This window comes from Furipterus horrens, unplaced genomic scaffold (genome assembly GCF_987537825.1).
Source record: "Furipterus horrens unplaced genomic scaffold, mFurHor1.1.pri manual_scaffold_13, whole genome shotgun sequence".
NCBI lineage: Eukaryota > Metazoa > Chordata > Mammalia > Chiroptera > Furipteridae > Furipterus > Furipterus horrens.
Window position 1 is genome coordinate 8,190,531 of NW_028327183.1, and position 23,063 is coordinate 8,213,593.

The 23,063-nt window shown below is 48.0% G+C and overlaps 2 protein-coding genes across 2 annotated transcripts in view; both read right to left on the minus strand.

Annotated features, from left to right (window-relative positions):
- Positions 1–1,020: 1,020 nt before the first annotated feature.
- CFAP20 (cilia and flagella associated protein 20) lies at positions 1,021–13,052 on the minus strand. Its single transcript, XM_090259580.1, has 6 exons — positions 12,894–13,052; positions 3,870–3,949; positions 3,017–3,128; positions 1,990–2,178; positions 1,584–1,694; positions 1,021–1,106 (listed from the first exon to the last, which is right to left on the minus strand). The coding sequence occupies exons 1-6, from the start codon at positions 12,975–12,977 to the stop codon at positions 1,101–1,103; spliced, it is 582 nt and encodes a 193-aa protein (XP_090115706.1). The 5' UTR covers positions 12,978–13,052; the 3' UTR covers positions 1,021–1,100.
- An 8,064-nt stretch (positions 13,053–21,116) lies between these two features.
- CSNK2A2 (casein kinase 2 alpha 2) overlaps positions 21,117–23,063 on the minus strand; it is a 34,928-nt gene continuing 32,981 nt past the window's right edge. The window contains exon 12 of the mRNA XM_090261375.1: positions 21,117–21,399. The gene's annotated coding sequence lies outside the window, so the exon portion shown is untranslated. The remainder of the gene's footprint in view (positions 21,400–23,063) is intronic.

The window sequence follows — 23,063 nt, forward strand, 5'->3', positions numbered from 1 at the left end:
GCCGCAGGCTCAACCCCAGCAGTCACGTGTCCCCCACTGTACTTACAATGCAATTACGTACGGCATGGTCACTGGCGTCCGTGACAAGGGACCCCAAGTAGTAGATAAAAAGAACCACAGCACCGTGAACGAATATATATTTTTTCCTGCATTACAGGACAATGCTCTAACCAACTGAGCTACCTACCTGGCCAGGGCAACTTCTGTGAATTTAACTATTTGTCTAAGCGAGTAAATGCCCCAGAATAAGTGAGAGTTGGGCAAGTGGTGGAAGGTTTCAGCTCTCTCACATGAGTCCAGTGTTTAAAGAAGCCGTTTTCCATTAAGTTCCTAAATTCGGGGCAGGTACTTCATCTGGAGCTCCAACAGGGAGGTGGCGACCCGTCCCAACGCTGAGGGGCCCTGCGTGCTGGCTGCGACAGGGAAAGCTGGGACTAGATGCCATTTTGTCTTCAGCTCGGCTCAGGACCCCGCCCCCAGTGAGACGCCCCCATTAGTCACGCACTATTCCGGTGTTTTTCCATTTAGTTTATCTTGGAAGTTGCTCCAAATCAGCATCTATAGATCTGTCTTGTTCTTCAAGTGCTCACTGCCAGCTATTTCACAGCATGAATGTATGGGACGTTCTTTGGAAAGAGTTCTATTTTCATAGCACGAAAGAGAAATGTCACCATTAAAAAAGACACAAACTAAGAACAAATGTACAAACCAAGAATATAACATTTTATTCATTTCCAAATTATGAGTATTACACAACATATACATATATTTGAATAACATATAAAACAAAGAACAAACCGCAGAAAGAAATGTTGGTCTGAAATTGACATATTTACTTCTGCAAGTTCGCGGCGTCTCCCTGCACACTGGGCCAGGCCGCGGGATCGGCCCCAGCAGTCACGTGTCCCCCGCTGTACTTACAATGCAATTACGTATGGCATGGTCACTGGTGTCCGTGACAAGGGACCCCAAGTAGTAGATACGAGAACCATAGCACACTGAACTAATGTAAATATATCTTCTTCTGCGTTGTCCTCCAGATAGCTTCCTTTTTAAAATAAGAGTTAGGTCCAGGGTCCACCCCTTGAATTGCATTCCAGTTATTGCTGGAGAAAAAAAAAAAAAAGAGGCATCACTTCAGGTTGTTAGAAAATAGATGGTCAGTGCCACTGGCCCTTGCCTCTGTGCCCCTGGGGGAGGGGTGGGGCTGAGCTGCGGGGAAACGCACACACATGGGTCAGCAGCAGGCAGGCAGGCCTGTCGGGGTGCACTGCCGTGTCCGCGGAGACAGCAAGAGGGCTGATGAAGGGGTCCGATGGAAGGCCTGTGGGCAGGGAGCAGCAGGCCCCTGCCCGGGGAGGGGCAGGACCACCTCGTGCAGGTGGAGGGAAACTAACAGAACCCTTCGCAGGGTCACTCCTGAGTCAGTGCTGATGAGGGAGACTTCGGGTCTTACGGGGGACGGGTGCTCCATTCTGCACGACAGCGTGGAGAGGCTGTGCAGCCGAGCCCCACACAGAGGACCTGGCAGCGCACAGTGTCCCCCGCCAACCGCCTGGTCTTCCGCAGAGGGGCGGGCTCACCTTTGCCTTGTTCTGCACTGGGAGGTAGAGTTTGAACTCCGCTGGCAGTTCGTCTTCTGAGTACAGTCTGTCTGAGAAGTAAACCCGTCGGATGCGACAGTTTGCGTGGATCTGTGGAGGCCGGGCTTATTTTGAGAAACTGAACGTGACTGTCCTTCCTCGTTTCCTGCCTCCCCTAGAGCTCCCCACCCCCGCGGTGCTGGCAAAGCTTCATCCCTTTGGCGTCTCCTCGGATTGGCCTGTGCAGGGTTCTGACAAGAGGGAGGCTTGCTTAGCATATTCTCCCACCACATCTGAGCAGAATCCCGAGTATGTCCTGGAGCTCTGAACCAGAAATCCACTCTTGTACCACATGGGGCACAAGCCAGTAAGAGAGCATCCCCCTCTCCCATTCGGGGCCCCGTACCTGCACTCTCAGGGTCTCAATGTAGTTGGTGCCGTACGCGCGCCGAGTGAAGTCCGACAGGTTGAACTGGATCTGGTTCCAGCCGTCGTCCAGCCGCATGGGCATGGTACAGATGAAGGGCTTGACCCGCGTGGTGCTCTGGTAGTTGCTGGCCCGGAACCGCCGGCGCACATTCTTGTCATCTAGTACCTGTGAGATGCAGACGGGTCCCCTTCACCCCATCCTGGAAGAAGCTAACAATTTGGGACAGGCAAGGACCTGGCTCTCACTGGCCGGTTTCCCAAGGCTGAGACCCGAGGGAGAATCCACAGACCAGACACAGGTCACACAGGATGAAGATGGCCTGGAAGTAGCAATTCTCTCTGATTTGTTGCCAAGACAACACCAGCTGCTTATAACATATGACACACCTGTCAGGTTCTCAAGCCATAACATGATTTCATAAACATTCTTCCCTTTGAAAAATAAAAAATACTAGAATAGAGACCAACAATTACCCTGTACTAAATGGTTCCTCCCCACACGAACACTACTCTAACCCTTAGGCTTTGAAATCTTGTCACTATAATTAGATTTACTGCGTATCTTTAATATTTTCTTCATTTATTTATTTTTTTTAGAGAGGGGGAAAGGAGGGAGAAAGAGAGGGAAGGAAACATCAATGTGCTAGAGAAACATCGATTGCTTGGCTCTTGTACACTCCTAACTGGGGACCCGGCCCACAACCCAGGCACATGCCCTGACTGGGAATCAAACTGGCAAATTTTCAGTCCACAGGCCGGTGCTCAATCCACTGAGTCACACCAGCCAGGGCTACTGCGTCTCTTTAAGAACTTGGCATTAAGTTATGGTTACTAATACCAAATGTACACCATAATAATTAGGGCTCAATCAAGTCACAGAACAGGCAGAAGAGGGGACATACAGAAGGACTGAGGTCCTTTCCGAGGGCCACTCGTTCCCTAGAGGCTGACAGGACACCTCTCTGGGACAGCCAAGAGTATGTAATTCATGGGCACACACTTACCTGTACTTCAAAAGTAAAGTATTTCTTCAGGTTTTTGATGATCATGACAAGGAACGGAAGTTTAATTCCCAGTGTCTTCTTTGGGTCTGCAGGACACGTGATGTATGTGGTGCTGTAGAGAAAGGAAATACCAACACACACACCACTTGTCTTTTCCTCTGTGGTGGCCCAAGAGGATACATCAGAAGACACAGTGAAAAAGATCCAGATACGTCGACCAATGAATCCCTCAACCCCTAAGACAGCTAATGCTTTAAAAACTGCTGGATTCTAAAACAAAAGCCCAATGCAGGACTAGACATCAGTAATAAAATACCTGAAAAGCAAAGTCAGAGCAGGGGATCTGAGGAAGTTCTTCAAGGGAGAGAAGAGGCAATTCTGATCCAAGAGACCCAGCAAACGATAGAAAACCAACACTAAGACCATCGTGGCACCGAAAAGCACAGCGGCCACCCACTGGATGGTCAGAGCAACATTCCCCCACCCCCACTGTGCGCGCGCGCGCGCACGCGCGTACACACACACACACACACACACACACACTCCTTGGTTAAACATGAATAGCAGCTAACACTTGCAGAGCACTTAATGCGTGCTAAGCAGGCTCCAGGCGCTTCACACACATCCCCTTGTGTAACCCTCGCATAACCCTGTAAGGACGGTGTGCTGTCACTGCCCCATCTCACGGAGGGGACACTGAGGCCGGGCGCACGGAGCAGCCTGCCCGAGGGAAGCTGCTGGAGCACCGCCGGACCCCCACCAGGCGCCTGCCTCTGCCGTCTGTGCCCTTCAGGCTGTGACGGGCCGCCGCCCCAGGGCACAGTGTCTCTGAGAGAACAGAGTGGCAGCCTACCTGACATTCGTCCCTTCGATCTCCAGCACCAGGGACTGGATGTCATTGTCAGTGATTCTTTTGATGTGGCCATTCCGCACCTAGAAGGAAGAGAATAAGTACTGAAATATTTGGCAACGACTTTGTTAAGATGTTGAATGCTGAATGGGACCATTTAAAGAAAAATTGGCCCGAGTGGGCATAACACAGAAGTTTGGGCCATGCTGTGTGGCAGCTCTAGTAAGTAAACCGTGCTATTACTGCCGGACTGGGTCCCAGCGGCCACCACAGGTAACTCAACAATCTAGAAATCAGGATAAATTTCTTCCCAAAGAAATCAACTCAACGCAGACTCAGCTAGCACTTAGTGAGTTCCCGCTCTGCATTAGAACGTTCGCTATCTTCTCTCACTGAGCCCTACTGACAGCACCGACAAAAATCACGGCGTAGGTGGTGCTGTCTCCACCTCACAGACGCAGACAGCGACCCCCAGGGTTATCGCCCAGGCCCCACCGCCCGTCCTGCCTCGCACTGCGGCGGCCAGACCGGGCAAGCATCCCAGAGGAGGGGCAGCCGAAAAACGAAAGCGTTACTCCCCCAAGTTTGCTTCATGCTTCCTCGTCTTCTCTTACCCGAATTTCTCCTTTTTCAAGTGTGAACTCGGGTCCCATCTGTGCCACGTGCAGAAGCCTTCTTTAACCTTTGCAGCCCACGCTGACCTCTCTTCTCTCTGATTTGTTTTTCTGGCTCAGATAGCCCGGACTACACCATTCAGCACTCCATCCTACACTGTTTTGCTGGCTGCACATGTAGGAGGTACGTGATGGGAAGGAATCGATATTCAATACAGATCCCTCCTCTCAAAATTGTTAGGAAAGAAGAAATACCCTCAAGCAATCAACTCCTAAGCGCCGAAGATGGACAGAGCAGAAACATGCAGATACTTCCGAGTGAGGGCTGGGCTGCTGGACTGAATACTAACATGAGAAAGAGACCAGCCAGGTGGCCAGGTTTAGAGCAGGATTCATCAGAAAGATGATTTGTCTGTTTGTCTGTCTGTTTGTTTATCTGTTTAGTTAGGGACAGTGAGAGCGGGCTGCTGCAATCAACAACGCAACCATTTGGCTTTCCATTAAATTTGCATGAGAGAGAACACAGTGTTGAGTCTGAGAGTTATATTTTTCAACACAGCTTTTTAAAAAATATTATTTATTTGTTTGTTTATTTTATTTTTAGAGAGCAGGGAAAGGAGAAAGAGAGGGAGAGAAACATCACTGTGTGGTTGCCTCTCACTCGTGCCCCCAACTAAGGACCTGACGTGCAACCTAGTCATGTGCCCTGACTGGGAATCGAACCAGCGACACTTGGCTCGCAGGCCGACGCTCAATCCACTGAGCCACAGCAGTCAACATAGCTTATTAATAAGAGGATGTCGGAGCTCTGTGACTGAATTTGACCCACGCCTGGAGTGCATGGTGTTCTCCAGGTGATGTCTGGTATCACGCCCACCTTTTCCTACAAGATGCAACTGAGTCTTGTCTCCTCAAAAAAGTAGAAGCTCAGGGGCAGAAATCACATAAGTATAGTCTGTGTCTTCTATAATGCTTAGTACTACGCTAGGCATAAAGTAAGCATTCAATTATTTGCTGACTTCTGGAATTTCTCACCCTAAAAGGTGGCACATATGAATAATTTCAAGATGGATTTTTTTTTAATTCCTGGGTAACATACCCACCAGGGACTATAAGAGGAAGCCAGAGATCCTGGGGTGTATCACAAAGCCCACAAGGCTGCCAGAGGGAAGAATGCCTTCCCACAAATCATCCTTTGGTGTCCATTGTCAGAGACAGACTGCTGGGGGGACCGGCCCCAGAGCTCTGCCAACGTGGCGTTTCTTGGGTTCTCAAGACACAAACGTCACATTGAAGTGCTTCTCAAACAGGGCTGCCGACGCCCGGTGCCCTCCTGCCTTGGATTCTAGGCCCCTTTCCAAGGGAGATTAGGCGCACAAAGGCTTGGGTCTGTGTGGCGCACGCCAGCGCTGCCCACCTCATTCCCCGCGTGAGTGCTCCCACCCCCAGTGGCGCTTTCCTCCTCCATTTGCGAGCCCATGGGTGCTGTGGAAAATCAGGCAGTGCTGATGAAGGAGGAATTCGTTGTGAAATTATTTCCAAATAATGTGATGCAGTCACATTGATAAGAGCTGGCAGCAGTCCAACAAGATGCAAACACCAATTTTATAACATAGTAGCGAATTCTTCCCTGTAATAGAACCATTTGTTTCTTTAGAAGGTACATTAGGCAACACTCAAACAGATGGCTAAGTTGAAAGGATTAAGTAATTAGCACCCAAGGACTACTGCTAACTTGCCACATGCTGCAGTTTATCCAACACTGTGGGAAAGCACAGCCTCAGATCTCCCATCACGAGGCCTCTCGGGCCGGAGTCCGCCGGGAGCCTCCCCAGCTCCACACTGCGCGGGTGGGGTAAGTGTTGGGGAACCTGCCTTCTGTCCAGCTCAGGGTTTACAGCCGATGACTTGACCCCAGCAAACCCGCCTGCTCAGGCCTTCGCAGAAGAAAGCAGCGCCCCACGCTGCGGGCAGAAGCCCCCCAGCTGGGAGCCGACACAGGCTTTGTGCGCCCCACGCCTCCGCCCCACACACGAGCTGGCCTTCGGTCGGACTCGCCACGGCTTCCTAAGGAGAATGTTCTGTCAGCCCCACGGCAACAGCCACACTCGCAGCCTTAATTCTTACAAAACTAACGTGGCCGCCAAGCAAGAGAACTCAGAGGAACCAAGGCAGCGTTCCCAAAGGAATGCCCATCAGTTTCTCTGGTTCCCACCTGGCTGGTGGTAAAACAAGCCACGTAGAGTTCTGCCCAAGGAGAAAGCTCAGTCCTCAAAGAAGAAACACACATGTATTCTCATATCACAAGCTGCCAGAGCTCTGAACTCAAATTAAGTTGATTTGTTAGTGAATTATGATTTTTCTCCTTTATTAGGTTCAAAGGGCTGCAAATACTAATGCATGGGAACAAAAGAGTGGGTGGGGGTGCAATTACTCAGATATGAGCACTGAGAAGGTGGCAGACCTCCCCAAACCTCCTCTCTGGGCCTCAAAACTAGAATGAAAGAGGGAAAGGGTACAGCCAAGGTGGGACACGGCTTCATGGGCGCCCTGGCAACCCGGCTCACATGTACCGCAGGGTCTCCCGGGAAGCCACCCCCTCCGCAGGCCACCTTCCGACAAACACGGACAACAAGACGCACGGCCTCAGCGAGCACCAGCCTCCTCTCCTTAGCGCCTTCCAGGCCAGGGGGCACGGGGCAGGCCTGGCTTTGAAATGAAGATAAAATCAACTGGTCAGCTTTTGTGGCTCATGGTGGAAGCAGGTTTTGTTTTACTTCCCTCTCTAAATTAGAAAGTGTCAGTTATTTTTGACTTAATTCTTTTTTATTTCACAACACATTCCCACTATCAAAGTGTGGCCTACAAGAGTTTAATTTTTCCAAACAATAAAGCCAATCTTACATTAAAAAAAAAAAAAATGTCATGAACGCTCCATTCCCCCAGGGTACGAGCTGGAAGTACTTTAGGGGCTTCAGGAGCCAGGCCGCTGGCTCTCGGCCTCTGCAGACACCAAGAAGGGAGTCACCAAGCCCTCCTTGCCATTCCTCTCCCAGGCTTTCCATGGTTGCTGGGGCAACTAATACAGTACACTGATTTAAGCCCCAGGGAGGAGGGTCAAGCTGAGGGGGAGAATACTACTAGGAGAGGGAGGAAGCTGGCCAATGCTCTGCATTTCTTTAAAAATAACACATGAGTTGTATCCGTTCCCTACCCCCACATTTCAGTTTTTTTCTGGCTCCACCCACTTCTCCTGGCAGACAGCTGAGCCCCGAGCCATCTGGTATCTAGTCTTAACGACACATGCTCCAATTTACATTAAGCCATTAGAGCTGTCCATTTCAGCAAAACCCCATCTGCTAGGGGCTGGGCTCTATCAGAAAACAGGCAGAGGGAGACCTCTGTGGGGAGACTGGGGCATAGCTCCGACTCAGGGCCGTGGCCTTGGAGGGCTCCCAAAGGGTCAAAGGCTTCTCTCCTTTTGCTACACTTAACAGGGACTATCCAGGCAGCAGAGGCAACTCTGGGCATATACAGCAACCCCTTAGTTAGAGAAAGGACAATTACGTGCATGGCTAACCAGGCTCTTCCTAACCGTGCCCTAAAAGGGCAAGTGTAACTAAAACCCAGGTCTTCGCCCAATTATGGTAAAAGCTGGTACTCAGAATAATGAAGAATATCATCAGGGAAATGACCCAGGGAAAGTCTGGAAAAAAAAAAGTTTTACTACCTTCATGTCCAAAGGCTCTCAGTTCTACTACTGGGAACTGCATGAGTTTAACATGGACCAACAAGGTTTACGCATTAGAAGCTAGAGCGTGGGAGTTTTTGTTTTTGTTTTTTCCTGGAGACTGTTCATTTTTTAAATCAGGAGCAGGAAATGGGAATCTAATAGTATCCAGCAACAGCCACAAAAACTCTGGGTCTAATATTTAGTTTGGGAATAGGGGAGGGTCAGCAGCTGTTAAGAGAAAGCAAGGTGAAGTTTGGGTGAATTAAGATTCTCATCCAATGGACTCTGAGGACATTACCAGTATAAGACTCAAAATGATGTTTTACACAGGGATTAAGTGGGAACAGAACCTCCTTGTATTTTCTTTACAAACCAGAAGTAATGTCTACATTACACATAAGAGTCCTTTAATAAATGTAATACCTGCTGGGCCCAGAAATTAAGGGAACATTAAGAAAGCCCTAGTTTCTCCTAAACTCTTTTGTCTGAAAAATTACACAGGTCTCTGTCAGAAAGCTTAGTCTGGCCAAGAATAGAGCTCTTAAGATGCTAATTTCAAGTGTGACTGAGTATGATGAAAAGGAAGGAGAGATTCTGCAAACGGACAGAAATTTGCAAACGGACAGAAACTAACCCAAGGAAGTGGCTTTAAGCTGTGACCTAGAGAGTAGTGTAGAGGTGGAGGATGGTCCCAAAAGGACAGGCAAGTACAAAACCCTACGGTGAGAGAGAATAGGACTCCTTTTTTTTTTTTTATTTAAATTTATTGATTTGAGAGAGAGAAAGAGAAACATCAATATGTTGTTCCACTTATTCATGCACTCATTGGTTGATTCTTGCATGTGCCTTGACCGGGGATCGAACCTGCAACCTTAGTGTATTGGGACAATGCTCTAACCAACTGAGTTATCCGGCTTCCTTTCGGTTCAGTAGACAGGAGGCAAGGGGAGGTGAGCGTGGAGAACTAGGTAAGCAGGCACTAGACCACGATAAGGGTTTTGGACTAGGAAAGCCATGGTAATGTGACTAAATTATTCTAATTTCAGAGGTCCAGTTTTACTGTTCTTCATATTCCTCGGCATCTGAATAGTGGGATCAAATACAAACATTTTTACTCCTAAGCAAGTTCCTTAGTTTCCTGTCCTATTTAATACTGTATGCCATAACTCTGTTGCTAAGCACTTCTTATACATCTTCCTGTCGTCTCTGTAACCAGGAGAAGGAGGTGACATTACTGCAAGACGAGAAAACTGAGTAGTCGAGTATCTGCCCAAGGTTATACATCAGAGGACACCAACAGCCAGGGCACAAATCCAGTGTCTGATCACATCCCAGCACTGGGGTTTCAAGGTAAGAGATTCTTCTTTCCCTTAAGGAACTTGCAGTCTAAGCTCTTAATGAAATAGTTTTTTGAAAGATTTATTTACTTATTTAGAGAGAGGGGGCGGGAGGGAGAAACGGGGAGAAACACCGCTGTGTGAGAGAAACATGGACTGGTTACCTCTCACACGCCCCCAACTGGGGAGCTAGCCCACAGCCCAGGCATGTGCCCTGACTGGGAATCAAACCAGCGACCCTTCAGTCCACAGGCCATTGTTCAGTCCACTGAGCCACACCAGGATGAGATGGGGAGAGGGGCTATGAACCCCAAAGAGTCGAATAAACACAGGTGTTAAAGATGTAACCATACCCATGAGTATGGAGTTTGCAGACTCAGTTTTTTTTAATACGACAGTCACTCCCCATATTCGTAAAGAGACACACAGCCTAAACAGAAACCAAACCTCATTTTCCAAGGTTCTTCACAGAAAACAAATCACAGAAATTCTCTCTCCATAAACTCAAGATGTAACATGGGTAAAGGTTTGTAAAATCAAAATAATTGAAAATACAGACTATAGCCAACATGTACCTACTGGCAAAGGTCAGGGTCATTTCTTGACATATGTAGACAGTCCTTTCCCTTTTCCCATCAAGCTTTGCCCTCATTCTCAGGAGCAGGGAAAATATCTTCTCTAATTTTGTATCTCCCCGTCTATACAATGCCTGTCACTTAGCTGTTGTTCAGTAAGTCTTTGATCAGTATATCAATTCCCAATGTTTCCTGGACCAAACTGGATTCCCAACACTTTCTGAGAACTTTACAATATAGCCTGTGAATCTGGCCCCAAACTTTTCCTTTTTCTCTATGTCTTTTCCTTGCCCCAGAGGGCAGAATTTTGCTTAAGATGAGTTTTCTTCTAAAGTTCTCTTCGCCAAAATTTACTCCACATAACCTGCCAGTCGATGTAATAATGTTTTCATACATGTTTCTGTCATTAGGGTACCATCCGACCTCTAGTGGCGGTGTTAAGGGACACAGTACACCATGGTTACTTTGCTTTTGTATTTCATGTGTAAACATGTTGACTAGTCAAAAAGCTGCATTTGAAAAGTAACTACAGAATATCAAGCCCAGAAGGGTTAAAATGGGCTATTCTAGTCACAGAATTTCACCTAATAGAAAAGCTGAAGCCTCCGGAGCACTGAATTGTTAGTAAGTTCTCGGATCTGCGCTGAAAGCCTCTCCTCCCAGATCAAGCCGCCCATCCTGTTTCAGCTGCCTGATGTTGACACTTTGTTTCAGCTCCAAGTTCAGAAGGCACACAGGCCTTCTGACAGCCCATAAGGAAGTCAAGCTACAGCTGAGAAGCCTTACAAAGTTCCTACAGAGCTTCCTGGGACATTGACCGCGGGTTCTCTTTGTAGAGGTGCAATTTCAGAGTCTACCATGTTTTATTCCAGTATGAACAAAACCATGCAACTGAAAACCTCAGTAACGTAGAACAAAATTAAAGGACTGTTTTCCTAGGTCACACGCCTGGCATTCGCTCTAGATGATGGGTAGGATCATTGTGGAAGAACAGACGGGGACAGATTTTTCACGTATGCATAAGCCCAAACTCATTCGGGTCACATCTTTCAACTATCTTAGGAAAAAACCTCATGAACACACCACCCTCCACGCTGCGTTCAGAACGCAGAGCTTCCCAGGGGCAGCAACAGGCACAAGGTGCCCGCGTTCCCCCAGGCTCTCTGAAGCCCCCAGCTCATCCACGGATAAGGGAAGACAGAGAGTCCTTCCGAGATGAAACCCAACGTTCTTGGCTTCCTGACTGACAAACTGCTTCTTCAGATTATTCTACCTTCATCTCTATAAAAACAACATTCAACATACCACCCCCTTCATTCTGCCCTGGGGTGAGCAGCGATGTCATGTCCTAAATGCCAGCCAGCCCTGGCTGGTTTAGCTCAGTGGATTGAGCGTCGGCCTGCGAGCTAAGTGTCGCTGGTTCGATCTTCCAGTCAGGGTACATCAGAGAAGGAAAACTCTGACTCCAAAAAACCTCCGCTGCCTTGCGGCATACCTCTTCAGGGGAAAGGCTAAGGGAGTAAACCCCGACAGAAAATCCGGAGCCGGAGTCCCTAAGGCGGTTTGATGTTGTGGTCAACACCGGCAACTCCTGCGGTGCACCTGAACCCAAGCTGTATTGACTCCGTCTTTCCCTTGGACCCTTCAGCTGCGAAGAGAGGGGGGGTCTGCTGCATGGGCAACAGCAGACCCTCCATATCACCCTGCCCAGGCTCTGTAGCTTCAGTGTCATCGCAAGATGTCGATTCAACACGGGAGGAGACAGATACGATGTCACTCCCGAGTCGGACTGCACAGCCATTCTCGGCGGTGCAGATGGACTCTTAAGAAGCTACACCATCGTCTCTCGAGACGGACGGCTGCCGACGACTTATATTCAACCCAGGGCGCAGCGGGCTGTCAGGAAACTTGCAGGAAACGGGAACTATCCGGTAATAACATGCGGCCCCACTCCCAGGCCGCTAGACACGCGTGCCCCCTGTTCACCAACTCCTGGGGTCCTGAAAGGACCATCCTGCGGGCGCAGAAAGATAATGAGGCTGGTACGCGGCTGTGAACTTACTAATCCAGACGAGACTTGGCCGCCCTTTTGCAGTTTTCCTGATGGAGGAATCGGGCCCGGAAGGAAAGCTCAGTACAGAGCCCCAGGGGCAGGGAGTGCGGGACAGGTGCCCAAGGCCACCAAACCCTGACCTGTTTGCAATCAGTGGAAGGAAGGGAGCAAAGGAAAGACACTCCGACAGAACTGGTCTGGCTGCGCCTCTACGAGGGTGCCTGGAACAAAGGCTCTGTGTGTGGTGCCCCGCACAGCGCCTGGCACGACACAGGGAGTCAGTAAACACTTGTGAGATCAGGGAACAGCCGCTGTCTTCTTCGATACGTTTCGAAAACAACCTCCAACAAGTTCACGCTGGAGAGAGGCACAGTCAGCCCCACTGGATGGATGGGGAAGCCGAAGCTCCGAGGAGCTGACACACAAAGTCAAGTCCGGGGCAAGGAAGGGACCGCTGACCTAACCGCATCGCGGCCGCCGGACACTTAAACCCCAGCCGCGCCCACCGCATCTGTACCCCCTGCTGCTTACACGACGCCCCCACCTCGCGCCTCAGTCGCCCCAGCCTGGGGACGGGGCATGGCAGGAACCTCAAGGCCTCCCCCGGGCCCCAGCTCGACACAACTACCCGCCTCCCCGTCCCCAGTCCCGGAGCAAGGAGAGCGCGCGGCCTCCGCACCCCGCCCCGCCGCCGGCCCCAGCCCCAGCCCCGTACCTTTTTGTCCCAGATCTGCAAGGGCTTGCTGCCGATGCTGTAGAGGATGGAGAGGAAGCCGCTCTGGAACGTGTTTTTGAACATTTCGCAGGCGGCCTTCTCCTCGGCCGCGCCGGAGCGACCTAGATTTGGATACTAAGTGGCGAAGGTTAAAACGGGGGGGGGAGGGGGGCGACCCTGGACCGAACAAGGGACGCTGTGCAGCTTCTCCGGATCGGCGGCCACCAACACCTGGACTTGGACGCGGGACAGGACGCTACGTCTGTGAGTTTCCGCTTTCTGAAGAACGAACCCAGCCCAGGGCTGGAAACCACAGCAACGGCCGGCCACGCCACTCTCCCCGCCTTAAATGGACGCGGCGAGCCACACATCGTTCAAGATAGATTCCTCCGCCCACTTAAGCCCGCCCCCTGAGAGCGCGAAGCCCAATCCCGCCACGAGGATGGCGGCCTTCCTGTTCCTTCCGCCCTTAAGCCCTGCCCTAGTTCCGCCTCCTTGTGGAAAAAAAAACTCCGTTGCCAAGGGACTACTTTTCTCCATCGTTTCAGCTCAGGAGATCGAGAATTAAGAGAATGTGTAGCCAGCACCTGCGTGTTGCCATGGGGACCTGGCGGGGACGATGAGGCCCCGCCCCCTGAGGGGCGAGGAGGAGTTACAAGCGCAGTAGTGGTGAAAGGCACGTGAGAGAGGTAGGCAGCTAAGGAAGTGTCCACGTGGAACCCTGCGAATGCCGAGTATGCTTGTCGGCTGAACACAAGGTAAGGCTAAAGCAGCTCACCTGTACCGAACACTGCCTGTGCTAAGGGCTTTACGTGCATCATTGCTTTAATTATTAACAGGGTCGTTATGAATGCCCCACAGTAGCACGTGTGGGATGCAGTCAAAGCAACGCTCCGAGGAAAATGTATCCCTTAAGCAAACAAGAAAGCCTGAGCATTCAGATAAAAGCAGAAATTAATAAATTAAAATAAAGTGGAGTTGGTTGCGTTGAGTCAACAGCTGATTTTTTAAAAATCAAAACTCAGAAGAACTTTTTTTTTAAAAAGACATAAAATAAGCTGTGGTATTTCATGTGCGGAAGAAATCTGAAATGTTGGAGACCACTCACTGAGCGTCTGCCTAAGCATTATACTCCACGCCCTGGCCTGTGCGGGGTGTTGTGGCCGACGGAAAGGGAGTTTGCAGCTAACATCAACTGAGCATTTATTATGTGTCAGGCACTATACTAAGTGCCTCGGCCTTTATTAATTCATTTAGTCCTCATAGCAGCCCCGTGAACAGCTGAGCCAGAATTTCCAGACATGGGGTGGGGGCAGAGGGAACATGGATTGTATTACAGTAGAAAGTCAAAATTGTTTATATAAACTGTTATTTTTGAATGATTTTCTGAGGACTCTGTATACTTTAGGCCAGTGAACAATTTATCCCTTGATTGTTATTAAATTTTTCAGAATATCCTACAGGGAAGCACATTTATTATACATTAGATTTTCATGTGCCCTCCTGAGTCTACTGCAAGATTTTAAATTCTGTCCCCTTGAACATTGACAACACCAAATGCTGGCAAGGATGTGAAGCAACGGGAACTTTCATTCATTGCTGGTGGGAACGCAAAATGGTGCTGCCACTTGGAAGACACTTGGGAGATTTTTACAAAACTAAACATACACTTACCATAGGAACCAAAAATCCCACTCCTTGGTATTTACCTGAAGGAGTTGAAAACTTATGTCCACGCCAAAACCTGTGCATGGACATTTATAGCAGCTTTATTCATAATTGCCCAAACCTAGAAGCAACTAAGATATCCTTCAGTAGGTGAATAAACTGGTACATGCAGACAACGGAATATTATTTCATGCTCAAAAGAAATGAGCTATGAAGCCATGAAAAGACATGGAGGAAACTTAAATGCATATTACTAAGAAGCCAATCTGAAAAGGTTACATACCGTCTGGTTCCAACTCTATGACACCCTGGAGAAGGCAAAACTATGGAGACAACAGAAAGATCAGTGCTTGCCAGGGGTCAGGGTGAGGAGATACACAAGGTGAGGCAGAGCACAGAGGACTTTTAGGGCAGTGAAAATAATTTCGTAGCACCCACAGACACCAACTACTTGTCCCTCATACTCTGCTTTATTCTTTTTTTAGTAACATTTATCACCACTTAATAGTCTATACAGTTATTTTATAGTCTATCTCCCTGCATTTGATTTTGAGCTTTTGAGAGAATTCAGCCTGTCTTCCTTGTAGGTATATTCCCAGTGCCCAAAATAAATGCCTGCAAAAAAATGGGGAAGTAGTATGTGCTGAATCTGTGAATTGAGAGTCACAGGTTTGGGGTTCCTGGTCACCGCAGGCCCAGCACAGGCTCTGTCTCTCCTGGCCTCAGCACACCCATGCAAACAATAAAGATCTTCCGCTCAGAAGAAGGGCTCACCTATCTCATTTGCTTGCTCACATCTCTCATTAACCATGGATTCTCCGCAGTTAAAATGGAAACACCTTGAGCATGAGTGCACTCAAGTGCCCTAAACAGACAGCCATCAATGAGCACGCAGACCGAGGCAATGAAAGTGCCTGCTTCCCCTAAGTCCTCCTCAGTGAGTGGCCACGTGAACTGTGGGGTTCAGCATTGATTGTGATCACAGCCTTGGCTACAGTAAAGATGATTTGACTAAAGGTTTGGAGAACACGGATTAGTGTTTAGCAAACATGTTTCGCTTTCATTGTAGACTTGATTTTGGCATGCTTCTTCCAGATGCAGACTGTGTCTTCTGCGCATGTCACAGCACCCAGCACAGTACCACCATCATGACGGGCACAGAGTGAACAAATAAATGAATGAATGAACAATCTAGAGCCAAATGTTGACCTCTGACATTTTTTTAAAGGTTTTATTTATTTATTTTTAGAGAGAGGGGAAAGGATGGAAAAAGAGAAGGAGAGAAACAGCAATCGATCAGTTGCTTCTATCATGCCCCTAACTGGGGACCTTGCCCACAACCCAGGCATGTGGCCTGACTGGAAATCAACTGGGCAAACTTCCGGTCTGCAGGCTGGCACTCAATTCACTGAGTCACACCAACCAGGGCTCACCTCTGACATTTACCTTCATTTCAAAGGTAATGTAGAGCGAACTAACCTAAAACTACAGATATCACTCACAGAAACACATTAAACACCGCACTTCAAGATTGTTTTCTCTTCATCAACATGAAGAGAAATATCAACACAAGAAATATCTTGCTAATAAGTCACTTCCTTCAATGATTATACAATTAAAATGGGGTAGATGAGTCACTTTTAAAAAGTAATAAATTGTCCTGGCTGGTGTGGCTCAGTGGATTGAGTGCTAGGCTGTGAACCAAAGGGTCGCTAGTTTGATTCCCATCAGGGCACATGCCTGGGTTGTGGGCTGGGTCCTCAGTTGGGGTACTTAGTTGGGGGTGTGCGGCGGGCAACCACACACTGATGTTTCTCTCTCCCTCTCTTTCTCCCTCCCTTCCCCTCTCTCTAAAAATAAGTAAATAAAATCCTTTTAAAAATAAAATAAGTAGTAAAAAGAGAGCAAAATCTATTAAGGCACTAAAATTACAGTTTGGGCAGTAGATACAGAAGCTCAACTGATACAAATCAGGCCCATAAAAAGTTGCAGAAAAGGGCCATGACCAGTGTGGCTTGGTTGGTCAGGCGTCATCCTGTGAGCCAGAGTCGCTGGTTCGGTTCCCAGTTGAGGCATATGCCTGGGTTGCTGGTTGGGTCCCAGGTTAGGGCGCGGCATGTACAAGAGGCAACCAATTGATGTTACGTCCATTTTTCTCTCCCTCTCTAAAAATAAGTAACTAAAAATTGTAGAAAGATCAAGTAATTGCATGAAGTGCAAGGTAAGGGTGGTCTTGAGAATCCCATCACTACAAGAAGGGGCGTAGTTTGGTGACCTGAAGTTTAGGTAGAACCATCACTGGGCAACCAGTCTGGTGCCGTCCAGAATCTCTGACCATGAACAAATCACAGTCCTGTGTTTAGATTGAACATGTCACCTTGGTGGGGTGTCAAAACACAGACAGATTAATAGCAAGTACATCAAAACCCCTAACAGTAATCCATGTCAAAATGAGGAATAACTTTCTCATTATTGTGACATTTTGTTTGTTATCTGATATTTGAAATACTAAGATAACTTAATGTATTAGAGAATCTGATACTTTAATTTGAAATGCTTCAAGGAATTTGAAATTAGTTCTGTGGTTTTTAATTTAAAGATATCTAAAAAATTTTGTTTGTAAACAAATGTTTAAAATTTTTTGATTTATTACATCTATGAGTTTAAGACTCAGATATGTTAGTATATGAATCCTTATGAAGGTTTCATCAGATTTTTGGTCTTTCATATTAGCTATTGGAAGTGTTTGTGCAAATCAAACAGATTAAATGTATGGGTGACTTTGAAATGTCTAAGGAAATAAGATTGTGTGTGAACAATGTTTATGGTTTAACCCATTTAGTTCTGAATTAATTCAGCATTGATTGAAGATTAAGTGTCCATGTTTATATACAAAAACAACTCATTTGTATTTATAACAAGATTTGTAAACTGATTTTAACGACACAAGACAAATTAGATTTTAAATGTATAGCTTTAATAACCAAGATACTATTTAAAACACCAAGAACTGTAAGAATCCTTTTCAGTGCACAAAAGCCCTGGTCAGATGCTGAAACCCAGTGGACAGTGTTTGTTCATGTCTGTCCAAGCCCAGAAACTCAAGCGCACCCAGCCTCCAAGAGACACAGACTGGATGGACACTGTAAGGCAGTTTATCCTTCACCCCTCTTTGCCGATGGGGATGGGGAGGGAGAGCAATGACTGGGGCATTCGGCCGGCAGGAGGAGGCCCACCAAATCCAGTGGTTATATCCAAAGACCATCAGCCCAGACAACATCAAATGAAAGAGCCAGTGGTGGGAAGACGAAGCTCCTACTCTGAGAGTGAAGTTCCGATGGGGCTCTATTGGGCTCTTGCACATTATTGTTATTTAAATTGATTTTTAAACTCACACACAGTAAAATGCACTTTTTGGCGTACAGTTTTGACAAAGGCACCAAGTCATAACCGTTGCCACATTTAGGATACAGAACAGTTCCATTCCCCACCCCCTCAGATTCTCTCATCCTATCCCTTTGTTGTCAGACCCTCCCCCCTCGAACATCCCCTTCACCCCTGGAAACCACAGATCTGTTCTCTATCCCTACATATATTTTTGCCTTTTCCAGAATTTAATATAGGTGGAATCATTCAGTAAGTAGCATTTTGAGTCTGGCACCTTAGCACAATGTGTTTGAGATGTACATTATTTTAAGAGTTTGTGGAATATTCCACAATGCCTCTGCCCCTGCACCTCAGTCCCACCAGGCTCATCTGTTCTGCCACTCAGCAGGCTGCTGCCGGCCCTTTTCTACAGCATTTTAAACATGTTAAAAGGAAGCCGTTTTTCATATTTAACTTTTTCCTGTGATTTTGAAAAGATGTTTAGAATTTGCTTTTAAAATTGATTTTGTGCTTGTCTGTGACTCCACTAATTATCACGAGAAAAATGTTTTTAAAAGTATTGAATGTAACCATTAACTTAATGAAGTTTGCAGGATTGGAAAGACATTTTAATCACATTTATTTTTATTTTGCAACTCTCTTATGTGAGAGCCAACACCCTTTTTGTTCAGGTCTCAAACATTTCTGTAGGCCCCTGGGAAGTCATAGGCCCTAGCGCCATGCCCCGCATGCCTGACAGAGCCCCACAAGAATTCCGTGACTAAAGGCATCACGGTTTCAACCTGTATCAGTGAGTCATAACAGCGCCCTTTCTTAAAAAAAAAAAAAAAAAAAATTCATATGGCACAGCAGATCAAATATTTTAAGTTTATCTTACAAACATACTGTGTAAAAAAAATGTATGTGCAAATCTGTTCATCGCAGCAATACTGAAAATAGTACTTATTAAGAGTCGATCAATAAGGGATTGCTTCCACTGTGGCGCAGCACAGAATGGAATACTATGCAGGCATGAAAAGAAGTGAGGTAGAGCTATACATGCTAATACAGTAAGATTTTCACAATGAAGTGAACACACAAGTTGCAGAAAGAAGATGAAGAGTCTGATTACATTTCTGTAAAAATAAAAGTCATTATAGTTTTAAAATGTCAGTAAAGGCATAGGAAACAAATTGGAAGGTATATACCCAATTTAACCATGGTTACCTCCAAGGGAGGAAAGACTTTCTGTATGTGTGTGTATGTGGTTGGGGAGAGGCTTTCATTCGTTGCTTTGCTGTAACATGACATTTTACCATGAACATAATTGCTTTGGTAATCAAGAAAATTCAGTATTACTTTAAACAACCCAAACACAAGCAGGATTATTGGAAGATATGACTTGAAGTTCTGAATTTCCAATCACGTTGTGGATAAGCGTTAAGAGTGGTCTTGGGTTAGCAGGTTTCTTGTCCCTTTCTCTCAAGGCTGAAACCGCATTAAAAATAACAAACAAACAAAAAATTTCCTCTTTCTCCTTTCTACAATCACTCTCCAATCCAGCAACAATCATTCACAAAAACCAAGATTATCCTGGTTGAGAGGTTTCTGGAAAACAAGACTTCACGCTGAGAAGAAGAGTGCCTTGATTGAGGAGGGAAACTGGAAGACGAAGCTAGAGGTCAAGTTCTGCACGGCTTCTAAAGAACTCCCAAGCAAACGACCATTCGCTGCTCCAAAGAAACCCTTCCTGTCTGAAGGCCCTCGAACACCGGCGGGTCAACACAGTGATAAAATGCTATGTAGATAAACATGCACACATGAAGCACCACGTCCATAGGGGTTTCAGGGACGTGCTCATTATAATGAGGTATTGAGATGCTGTCCCAGAGATCTGGGACACCAACAGAAATTTGCAGAATCATTAAGTCAAAAAGGGCCTCAGGAGAGACACCACTTGAGGACAGCAGGCCAGTGATGGAGCTGGGAAGCACCAAGTCCACCCATTCGGGGCCCCGTTGGCCTTACAAAAGTCTGCCGGCGGTGAGCCTGCGGACCCTTGCTCGCTGGTGTCCAGGGCCATGCACTGTCTTGAGCGCCCAAATCTGGGGGACTGCCTGGATACAACAGAAGCTGGTCCAAGGGACACTGCAATGCTGAGGTGGCCGAGGGGCCTCTTTGCTTTCCCCCCATAATTGTTTCAAAACCGGATTGCCAGTCACCTGTTCTGGACAAGTAGCAGAAAAGACAGGATGATGTTGTGCAGACCACATGGCTTTTGAGGACTGGGGGACCCCATCCAGCCGCCTGGGCACTGGGGTCTGCCTGTGGCTTCTGCTCTCGACAGGCAGTGGAAGGATGCAGCCACCGCTAGACACAAGGCTGGGCAGCCACCAGGTTGTCACTGTGGCATGGCTGTCCAAGGAGCAGAGAACTGAGGGAGCCAGGGAAGGCTCGTTTTTAAAATAGGTTGAATTTGTCCCCTTAACAAATACAGCCAGTGCTTCCACTCCATCCTTTCAATGTGATCAGAAGCAGCCCTCGGATCTGGACCCGAGACCGCAGACCCCTGTCCTGCCTCGGGACAGCAGACTGAAGCATCCTCCAAGTTCAGATGCTCTTTCAGAGGGGAGGCTGGGGAGAAGGGACAGGATTGGGAGGTGGAATGAAGTACGGAAACAGCGCGAAGGGAAAGCAAAGGGGCTGAGGCATCTTCCCGAGTTCACTAGAAGCGACACTTACATCACTGGGTGACTCACCTGCTTTGGAAAGACGGTCCAGGGAGAACAGAAGGGTGACCAAGGCAAAGCCTGGCTTTCCTGGCTCCCCGAGGCTGCTTGGATCAACCGCCCCTCCCCCAGGATGAGCTCACCATCCCTCCTCAACGTCTCACCTCTGTAAAGAGCATCCTTAAAACCTGCCCTGCTCACCTCTGGGACTTCTCCTGCCCTGTGGCTAGAACTTGCCACAAATGCTCTTCTATTTCACTCAGCCGTCTGTGGCCATGGGTCTTGGTTAATGGCCCCTTCCGTACTGAAAACTCTCCATACATTTCTTTTAAAACCTTTTATTCAATAATATATACTTTTAAAATTATAATATGTAACTGCCCATCATGCCATATACGCCCCCGTTCCCCGCTGCGGAGTCTGCGGTCTGCTGGAGAACAGGCGGCCACAGGACGGGTCAAGGGGCGCGACAGTGACCAACCACCACTTTGCATACCCTTCACATTTCCCATGCTTTCTGGGTCAGGAGGAAGTCAACAGGAAGCCCAAGGCGAGCCAGCCTTTTACATTCGGAAGTGAGGTTTGGTATGCGGTGTGGGCTGCCCTCAGCTGGTCTAGTTCCTGCTCGCCACACCTGCCACCGTTTTGTGTCTGCTCACGGAACGTGATCTCTCTACACACGTTAAGACGTTTGATTTGGTTCTTGTTCTGCTTATGGAAAAGTGAGAGGAACCGCAACAGACCTGGGGAGAGAGATGGGAGGAGGGGAAAGACGGCATTAATCAGTGTGACTGGGAGCGAGGACAGGCCTCCACCTGTGTGTGGGTTCCTTCTCCTGGAGAGGGCCGGGGACCCTGTGCAGGCTTGGCTTTCCCACACCCCTTGGTGGGAACCCCAGTGAGAACCCTGACTTTGGGTTTCACAGTCCCCTGTTCAAACTTCTTTTCCTGGTCACCACAGACAGAGGCAGTCTTCATATAGCCTTCTGCGAGAGCGAGGGGAAAGTTCTGGACACCACATGGATGACCAAGTCTGTCCCCCTTCTCTTGGGGCCAGGACGCTGACCACTCTGTGCAAACCGAGGTACCAGGTCCGCAGCGTACCACCAGACCTGATCCCATCTACCAAAGACAGTCTGGGACTAAGGATTGGATGCCTGTCTTGTACACAAGAAAGGGCAAGTCCACTAATAAAAGCAAAAAGGGACCTTGCCCATTGATAGCAATGGGCAAAAGCAGGTTTATAGTTGTTCATATGGAAAAAGACACGCAGGTTACGGTTCTTACAACAGCTCTACCACCACCTCAGAATGTCACATGGCAGTGTACTCCCAGCTGTAAACCTACTTCGCCCAGCCCTGTATTTTTTAACTCTCCCCTGGCCCGGCCTGAAACCTGTCTTCTGCTCCCTGTCCGGCCCGGCGGAGTGGGGGCAGAGACGCGGACGGCAGACTTCCGGCAGCGTCTCAGGACAGTGCTACAGCGCTGGGGGGGTAGGAAGGGCTGTGCACCTGGGGGCCATCACACAGAAACATCACTCCAGTTTCTTGGGGTCACGGGTTCTACCGCTTAGCATCTGAGAAAGGTTGTATGATGCCTAAGGCTCAGAAATGGACTGCCTTTAAGCACTTCGGAAACTGATTTCCAAGCATCCAACTCCACAGAGGGATCAGTCGGCAAGAACATTAATTAAAGACGCCACCATCTGCCCAACAGCATGTGCCCGCTATTGCTGCAGAGAATGGGGCTGGGGAGAGACTTTCATAAACGCAGAACACTGCCGCAAAGGGTCACGTCATGCCATAAACAGGTCAATCCCAAGAAGCAGGTGTCTGTGGTGCAACGCAGAAGCACCGAGACAGACGCTCCAGTCCCACCTCTCCTGCTAAGTCTTCACACCGAGGTGGAGAACTGCGTCCACCACACTCATCTCCGCAGCTCAAGGTTCATCCCTCCTCTCCCCCAAGAAAGGAAACAACCATCAGGTCCTCACAGCAGTGGCTGGTCGCCCCCTTGGGAGCGCTGGTGATGATCAACGTTTTTATTTATGCAAACAGGGCTTAACAGGGCACTTTTCTTTCCCTACGGGCAGCAGCACAGAGCTCCTAGATCAGCCACCCCGTGGGTCAGAGGTGGCTGCTCGTGTCTGAAGTAGTCATTTGTAAAGGACCGCCAACCAGGCAATGTTGCTTTTCTGAAAACAAGTCGATTCCAGGGTTCTTGAAGATTTGGACTTCTGTCCCACCTCTTAGTCACCATTTACAGCAAGAAAAGCCAGCATGTGAAAAACTGTTAATTTATTGATTCAATGAAATTTTTTTGTTTTTTAAACAATCCTCAATACATGTAGTTCAGGATTAGGTATCACATTTGTAGCACATTGTTGAATCTCTACAAAGTACGCCCCA